The sequence below is a fragment of the Euleptes europaea genome, chromosome 9 (assembly GCF_029931775.1).
Source record: "Euleptes europaea isolate rEulEur1 chromosome 9, rEulEur1.hap1, whole genome shotgun sequence".
Taxonomy (NCBI): Eukaryota; Metazoa; Chordata; class Lepidosauria; order Squamata; family Sphaerodactylidae; genus Euleptes; species Euleptes europaea.
In genome coordinates, this window is record NC_079320.1 from 31,331,123 (window position 1) to 31,340,154 (window position 9,032).

A 9,032-nucleotide genomic window follows, 5' to 3' on the forward strand; every position below is an offset into this window, starting at 1 on the left:
AAACTCACCTAAAATTATAACAAAGTGTTCTGTTCTGTAAAAGTGTTCAACTGACATAATGTAGAAATGGTTTTTGTCTAGAAGCCCTGACTAAAGCTTTGTGATAATATTTGTGCACATATCAAGATTGTCATGCATATCTTTTGAAATGAGCAAGATGTCTTATAACAATAATTAGCTTACTTGTCTTTGCAACCATATCTAACGGACTGGTCAGAATTATTTATTTGACAATCAAGGAAAGTTTTATCTTTATTTAGATTTTTATTTAGATATTTATACCCCACTTTTCTCTCCAGTGGAGACTCCAATCACTTTACATCATTGTTTTCTCTTCCCCTATTTTATCCTCACAGAAACCCTGGGGGTTAGGTTAGGCTGCTTATAACTGACCTACAAGTCACCCAGCAAGCTTGGGTCTCCCAGGTCCTAGTTAGGCATTTTAGCCATTATACCAGACTGGCTGTCCTAAGAAGTGAGACTGAGAGACATGTTACAGCAAAGATAGGACTCTGTCTTTTGGCTGCAGTCTACTTTTGTCTTTAATATTGTGTTTGAAGGGCGTGGTAAACACCCCTGCAAACCATTATTGGCTGATATTCCCCCATGTAGCTTCACAGACATGAACATGCACTTCAGATGTTAGAAATGTTCAGTAACCCTTCAGTAGAAATATATGAATGTTATTAGCTGCAACATGGGACACAGCTCTGAGAAGTCACAAACTTAAGGTAACTCAGGGAGTCTCTGGAACAGACGGGACATGGCCTCGTACTTGATTTCCAATGCATTTCAAATTACAAAGAACAGGATTGTTTGTGATGCTTTGGTACAGCTACCAGAAAAACTGACATGTACTACTATGGCAGGGATAGGGATGGTAAATGTGTGGGAGGACTGGAGTAGCTCTTAAGGAGAGCATGGACTTGTTTTCACTGAAAACAAGTAATGTAACCAAAATGCCCTTATGCAAATTTTGGTGAGAGCTGTTATCTGATATTTAGTCTAAGTCTTCAGATAGGCTTCATTGCAAGAAGTGTGATCCTACCTTTAAAGCTGTCACTTGAAAACAAATTTTCTGGAGTTTAAGTTAGTGCACATTGCCTCACTGGACCATTGTCTAAATCCTACCCTTATGTTAATTGAATAATGTGCTTTCTACTCTCATTCTAGCCTTGCTTTCTGTCCTGTTTCCGCTGCATTTCTCGTAGCTAACAAGATGGCGACATGCAGTGATGAAAGCTGTGTGTGCCTTACTTCATGTTCTAAAGTTCCAGTAACAGAACGTTCACGGGATTCTTCCTCCTGTCTCAGTGCTACGGAGTGGCCACTGAGACGTTATGGCCGATTCATGCCTGGAGCTTTGGACACTGCCTCAGGCTCCTGGAAGGTGAGCTTGGTTCATTTGGGCCAAGAGGAGGGCACCTTTACGCAGCTGAACCTGTATCTGAATGTCTTGTGCAAGAGACAAAAGGACTTGCCAGAGCAGGAACATCAGAGCTCAGCCCTCCCTGTCTATGTCCTAGTACAACCAAATACTGATGAGTGCTTCTGTGCGTGTGCAGAAAGCATTTCTTCACCTGTCAGTAACTTCAGCATATCTCCGTATGTGGGAGCAGAAAAGAGCAAGAGTCAAGTAGCACCTTGAAGACTAACAAAATTTCTGGCAGGGTATGACCTTTCGTGAGTCACAGCTCACTTCATCAGATACAGCTAGAATGCTGTTTGTATCTTCAGCTCTATCTGAAGATGTGAGCTGTGTCTCACAAAAGCTCATACCCTGCCAGAAATTTTGCTAGTCTTTAAGGTGCTACTGGACTCTTGCTCTTTTCTACTGCTACAAACAGACTAATGCGACTACCCATTGTGATCTATCGCCTTATGTGGGGTTTAGGAACAGGCCTTCCAGATTGCAAAATGTAGCTTTTAAAAATGTGTGTGACTTGTTGGGCACCTGCCAGTTTCCTTATTTCCCCTCCCCCTTTTAAAATTACACCCTTTACTGGATTATTCCCAAAAATGATTCTCTCCTTTTCTTTTTAATTATAAAAAAGGTTCTGGAGTCAAGTGAAGAATCTGGTTTTCTTCTTCTCACTATAGTTATTTCAGGCCACTTCTTCATTTCCAAAGGAAAAGAAGTATTGGTAAGTACTTATTTTCATCTACATGGATAGTTTCCTTCTTCAGTCTGCTGAAAGTAGCAAAACAAGAAAGTTCAAATGCAAGACCACTGTCAGCCTTGCTTGCTAGAGGGGGCTGCCATATTATTCAGGTGGAGCTGCATAGACGGGAATGGAAATAAGTGATTTCCTCATAAATATCAGAAACTTCTAGAATCCTTTTGCCAAACTCAATTGTCTGCCAATTTTAGTCTTTGAATTTCTAGCCTCAGAAACTGAACATGAGTTATTTTTTACATTCACAAGTTGTTATCTTCTTTTAAGGGTATCTTTCTGATATTTTTCTGTTCTACAAACAAGCATTCATTCTTTAATGAAACTATTCATGTCTCCAAAAGCCTATTTCCCCCAAACATTTTAAGTGGGATGAAGCAGCATGTCAGGGTAAGGTGTTGCTTTCACTTTCTGCACCCTAGATTTCTCTGTGTTTCTCATTAGATTTTCTCGCTCCATTTTAGGAAGGTTTTTCATTAATTGATGCTTCTCAGTGGTTGAAGATAGTAAGAAATGCAGATTGCATGCTGTTTGGTTCAAAGATAAAGGTATGCTGTTTCTGACATATTTTCTTCTAGGTATTTCCCCCCTCATGTATGCATTTCATCACACAATTTGGAACTATAGCATAATTTGGAACTATAGCATAAGACAGTCACATTAAGGTCATTCTTAAAATGGGTTTATTTTTAGGAAATCAGTTATTGTTGAATTTACCTGAGACATTTCATTTAGAATTATTTTCTTTATGAATAGAGTCCTGCCACAATCACATAAAATTGCTGCTGAGAAGATTTATGTTCCACTAATTCACACAATTCACATTTCTCATGATTGTATATTTTGAAATAGTATATTAAAAAAAACCCTCAAAAAAAAAAAAACCATGGCCATATGAATCAGGCCAAAATGCCTGATATATTCACAAAAGTGTGGATATATTGGCATTAAAGGCCTTGTTCATAAAAAGTAACACGAGAAGCCACTCCGAGGCATCTGACATTGTTTAATATGATTTCTTATCTGGGCTCTCTCCTCAGTAGTTTACAAAGAAGCTGTGGTTAAATGAAATACATTTATTAGCAAGATATACAGTGACAATACCTCATCAAAACTGGAATGGCTTGCTTCACAATGAAGTATTCAATTTTTGGCTTTTGTGAAAGTTGCTAGAGGAATCAAAATTAAGGTTATCCTAAGCAGTTACACCCTTCTTAATCTATTGAAGCCAGTGGATTTAGAAGGGGTTAAGTCTGCTTAGGATTGCACTGTTAGTTGTCTTGCTTTGTCAAGAAGCTTGTCACAGCACTGGATCATTTAATTGTTTTTTGAAAGATAGCTTATATTTTCTTGAAACCTTGTTGGACACTGGATATGCAACCTTTAATACTTACCTTTTAGAATCCATTAAATGGGGGGATGCATAATAGCAGCTAGTGAAGCATGTGCATTGGCACTGTTTTTTTTTTTAATGCAGCTTTAAGGACTCAGAAGAGACAGTTTAATTCAATTTCTGCTGGGTATTCAAGAGATTGAGAATTAAATGACAATTTTTCTCTCTGGCTTTGAAATAGAACAAACACCGTATGTTTCGTGTTCAATTTGCGGGAGATTCCAAAACACAGACAGAGGAACACTGCTTCAGCTGTGTGCAGAAACTTGCAGAGTATGTACCCATTCAAGTAATGGATGCAGCAAGACAGGAACTGCAACAAAGTCATAGCCAGCCACTCGAAGAGGAAGATCAAGGGAAAAATGCTGAACAAAATCTGCCAGTGCAACACACAGTAAGTTGCTGAGATGCTTGTATTTGTGTGTGGGTGGATGGAGAGTAGTATAACAGCTTCTCATTCATGTACGTTATTTAAAGATTTGTCTTGTAAATCTAGAATAGTTAAGTAGCGGTAGCTGCATCTGCATATCAGAATAACACTTAAATTTTAACTTGGGCTTGTTCTTTAAAAACTTTCTTGCACTCACTCTTCTGTGCAGGCACACATTGGCACTGTGCTGGCGCAGGCCTGCCCCAGGATCAGGATTCTTTAATGTCTTAGTAGTAGATAGGGGGCTCTGACTCCACTGTGCATGCATCAGTTTTCCCTCCGAAAAGCCATGCTTTTTAGTGGAGCAGCGCCCCTGATTCCCTCAGTTCTTTCTTTGCCGCCGATGGGAAAGGATCTTAGAGCTTTGATCTCCATTCATTGGTGTTTCTTTTATGTTTTTTCGCTGAGCGCTCTTTGAGCCATGGCTGGGACTCAGAAAGCACTGTTTAAGAAATGTATTAAGTACAGGACTAAGATGACCAAGACAGATGAACATGCACCCTATCTCTTCGGTCTTAGTGAGTCCCACAAGGTAGGGGCCTGCTGACATTGTCAACAGTTCGCGCCCAAAGCCCATTCCAATAGGGCTGTGAGTTTGAAGGCTTCCCTGTATGAGAGGGCTCTTTCGTGTTCCGATACTCATCGGTCTTGCAGGAACAACCTACTCGGTCCGAATTCACCAGTTCCGTCCGGTCGGTTCCAACCCAGAGACTCACAAACGACATTCAGTTCTTCAGAGCCGCCTAGCATTTGAGAGAATCAACTAAGGCTAATGTTGTCCTCTCCCTCCATCCCGATATTTTGAATCCAGATGTAACAGCTGAATACACTAGCATTTACCAAAGGTCAATAGAGCACACTAATGACAGCTGTTGCTCACCAAAAATTCTTATCCTGAATTCCAATAGCACTTAGCCATCACTGAATCATGCTGAAAGAAATGAACTACATATCAATAATAATGACTAAATCCCATTATTTTGCTGGGATTGTGCCTAATGTTTTCTGCAGTTACCCTTCTTGTATCACTTTAAATTGAACAGTGAAGGACCAAGAACACTATGTTGGACAAATTTGTCCATAGTCCAGTACAGCAGGGCTTTTAGTATGATTTTACAATATATTAATTACATTCTAAATATCTTACTCAAACTAGCTTAAAATAAAAATGAAACAAAACACCTCAGTAAAGATTTACATGGTCTTTAACAACAGCAAAGGCCATCAATCAGCCAAGTTAGGTAAAATAAAAATAGCCTTAATTTGCCTGTAAATCTGAAGCAGTGGACCACTGTGTGGTTTTTATAATTCCCAGTTTTACTCTCCCCTTTTTTTATCATGATGTCAGCTAATCTTGTGAGAGAGAATGTGATTGCCCTCCCTCACACACACACACACACACGAGCACACATACCACACAAACAGAAAACCAGCCAAATAGCCAGGCTTCATCACAGCCCCAGCACTCAAAACCAGAGCAAGATGGCAGGGAGAGAAGGGCTTTGTCTCCCCTTCAGCACAGCTGGCAAGCCTCTGTCCTGGCCAGCAATGAAAGCACTGGGGACCACAGAAAGCTAGCAGAGAGAGCTGGCAGGGCTTTCCTATCCCAGGTTTTGACATGCTCAGACTGGACTAATACCCTTTATTTCTGATGTTTTTGTATTACTTTTATTGCCTTGGTTCATTTATGAATGTATGAATATCTCATAGGTTCGTCCAGCTCAAGGAAGAGTAACTGTGGCCGAACTAACACAGGTAACTAGCTGAACACAGGACAGCTCATTTCTGTGGCAAAATAGCAGGATTGGCTGTGGAAAAAGTAATATTTTTGAAAAATGAAATTTCCTTAAATGTAGAAAAAACTTATTTGTTGGCATGAAAGTACAACTTAATTTGCACTTTTGTTTATATTTTTTCCCTTATCTCGCCCACTCCCATCCCAGCTTAGTAACAATTCCCACATTCTTGTGTGTGGTGCTAGCTCCTTCCTTAGTTCCATTATGGGTGTTCCTGTAAATATTTTATGTTTGGTCAAAGGACCGTAATAAACAATTTATTTATTTAGTTAGTTCCATTATGGGGTTGTTTTCAAGCACTTTGCTCCCATATCCTGAAATGAAAACCAACTGTGACTCCTATAAGCAAGCTACCAGCAACCAAACTATACCAACAGCTTTCCCCAATTGTTTTATGGCAATAAAATGTTAACTTGCACAGCATCTATTCATGACACAGTCCTTCTGTCTTTTCTTCCATCAAGAGCATTTCACCCCAACCAGCTGACTCCTGAAAATGTGCCTCTCCCCTTCCCATTGGCCAGGGCAAGTGAGGCCAAAATGGCTACTGTACCTCATTCCCTTCATTCCTTTCAAAAAGGAATGTTGGCCAAAGCATCTCCCAGCCCTATTTGATGGTGAGGAATGGGATTCTTCCCTTCTATCTCCTGATTCTTCCCTTCTGTCTTTTCAACTTCTTGCACACCACTTCATGTATGCTTACTGCCTGCAGCTAATATAGAATTAATTCACACTATAGCTTGACATTTCCCTCTCAGGGTTTTCGTAATAGTGGTCTTTCGAAAGCACTCCCACAATTAAGAAGTGTATTATATCATTCTAAAAATAATTATTGTAACGTTTTTCAGGATGCGGTAACACACAGTTTTCCTACATGGGCTGTTTTTGAACTTGTAGGAATTGTGTTACTGATCAGATTAAGATCCAGCTATTTCCAACAGCAGTTAGCCAGATACCTTGGAAACTTATGTCTCTGGTGATAGTCATTACATTTGTCCCAGAATAAAAAATACACTGTTTTTCAGCATGGGGGTTTCATTTTAAAAATCAGATCGTAGAAAGATAGCTCTATCCACTTGATCATTTCAGCTGACCTTTTCTGTATCTTTTCTAGCGCAGATATCGTGAGTAGAAATGTACACATTTCTAAATGTGGGCATTACATAAATCTTTGGCATTGCATTCTGATTTGTTTATGATGAGGCAGTTTCTTCATGGTAATGACTTTACCACCATTGTATAAGATATTATTTGGTTATTCCCACAATCACATACTATAGGAGTACAACCTGGAAGATTGTAGGATATGTTGCAAAGTATGTTATGTGGTTGTTCCTGTAAATTATATGAATAGGCTTGTAAAACGGGGCATTTTAGTTTTATGTGGTGTTTTAAAGTAGCTTACCCTGCCCAGTATTACAAATCTTTTGGTATAAACTAGGCAAAGGAGAACAGGTTTTCATTGTCTGCATTATAGAAATGAATGTAACAAGCTGGAAGCCCATGGATATATGCAAGAGAGGGGGACAATTTGAAAATTCCATCCCACCTACCCCCAAACCTGCGGGGGCTTGAGCAAGCTAATAGCTTACTTGTGGGACTATCCAGGTATGCAGAAAAATGTGACTTTATGTAATAGGCAATTCCTAAATACATGCTGGATTTTTATGGATAAATAGGGTTGCCAACTTCCAGGTACTAGCTGGAGATCTCCTGCTATTACCACTGATTTCCAGCCGATAGAGATCAGTTCACCTGGAGAAAATGGCCGCTTTGGCAATTGGACTCTATGGCATTGAAGTCCTTCCCCTCCCCAAACCCCGCCCTCCTGTCGGTGGCGAAGAGGGACCTGGCAACCCTATGGATAAATAAGAGGGCTAATGAAAACAGTCCTTGTCACCTGGCAGCAACAAATATCCAAGTATGAAGGTACTCTTTTGCTACCTCTAGTAGGCCGGATATTGAAATCCCATTGAAAGAACTTCTGGACAAACTTTAAAAAAATTACAGAGTAGACAAGAGCAATGGGCAACTAACCATAGTGCATAGTCATAAAATAGATGTGTTGTACAAATGAGACTGTGTTTCTAACAGCTATAACAGTTTTAAAGTCATACTGCATTCATAAATTGGTCTGCCACCTGGATTTCATCAAGAGTAGCCAGCATCAAATGCAAACTGAAAAATACTGTTTTAGATGTATAAAGTATCTTTAAAATGCTCTGGATTTTTTAAAAAATGAACTTGATTACATCTGGTTGTTTCTGCAGGATTTACTGACATCAAATTTTGCACTTCCTCTTGCATATCAGCAGTCTGCATGGAGTGCTGAAGGTTTAGGCAGTTTTATTCGTTTGTGTCTCTTGGATCAGAGCTTTCCAGCCTTTGTGGAAGAAGTGGAAAAGCAGATGAAAAAAATTACAGAGGGTTAAGAAATAATGATCACTACTGGAAATATAGTATTCTAAATAAGTAACTCTAGCATGACTATATAGTTGAGAAACAGAACTAAAGCCAGACTTGGATGGGAGAAAAGCTTTTGGAAAGGTATGTATGGAAATGGGATAGATCCTGCACTCCTTGCCTGCCTATTTCTATCTGATTGGGGCAGGCCCACATTTAAACATACAGTACTGTTCTGCAGTCCCATTATTTTCTCTGTATGTCAACTAAAGTTTTGAAATACAACCTGTACTTGAAATGTAGATCGGAATTGGCTTTTATATTTATTAAACTCTATTTTAAACACCAAGTTTTTGATAAGCTTTTTTATTTGGGAATTACCTGGGTTAAGAATCTACCTAGGTGTGGGGAGCGGGAAGCTGCTCCTGACTTCACATATCCTGGGAGGGGTGAGCCAAGCACACGGGAGGTCTCAACTTATCCTGTCCTGAGGCTCCAGAGGCTGGACAGGATCTCAGTGGAGATGGCAAGCAGCAACCCAGCTGCGGAGACCCAGAGAGAGAGAGAGAGAGAGCCTGGGAGAGAAAGGCAATCACGGCCTCGGAGGAGCTGCTGTAATTGCTGATGACATCATCAATGGGTGCTGGATGCTGTGGAGCCTCCCAGGACCTGGACTAGCTAGAGAAGCTCCAGGCACCACAAGAAGGGGCAAAATCAGAGGGGGCAAAAGGGGGGGGGTAAAGGCTCTGGCGGGGGATGGTATCTGGTGGCCAGGTTGGTCGAGAAGAGGGAGGAGGACAGCGTGACAACCCTTGGGGCTCAGTAAACAAGGAGAT

General features: G+C 40.3%; 1 protein-coding gene across 1 annotated transcript; it reads left to right on the top strand.

Moving 5' to 3' along the window:
- The first annotated feature begins 1,213 nt into the window (after positions 1-1,213).
- On the top strand, positions 1,214-8,225 carry REC114 (REC114 meiotic recombination protein). The gene is made up of 7 exons (XM_056855888.1): positions 1,214-1,390; positions 2,055-2,144; positions 2,639-2,722; positions 3,749-3,965; positions 5,361-5,365; positions 5,708-5,752; positions 8,064-8,225. Exons 1-7 carry the CDS (start codon positions 1,220-1,222, stop codon positions 8,223-8,225), a joined length of 774 nt encoding a protein of 257 aa, XP_056711866.1. The 5' UTR covers positions 1,214-1,219.
- Positions 8,226-9,032: the final 807 nt, after the last annotated feature.

Excerpts from the sequence above, each read along its gene's own strand:
- REC114 (XM_056855888.1), top strand. The coding sequence starts at position 1,220 with ATGGCGACATGCAGTGATGAAAGCTGTGTGTGCCTTACTTCATGTTCT. Across the intron at positions 2,145-2,638 it reads CCAAAGGAAAAGAAGTATTG|GAAGGTTTTTCATTAATTGA; the intron begins GTAAGTACTTAT and ends GCTCCATTTTAG. Across the intron at positions 5,753-8,063 it reads CTGTGGCCGAACTAACACAG|GATTTACTGACATCAAATTT; the intron begins GTAACTAGCTGA and ends TTGTTTCTGCAG.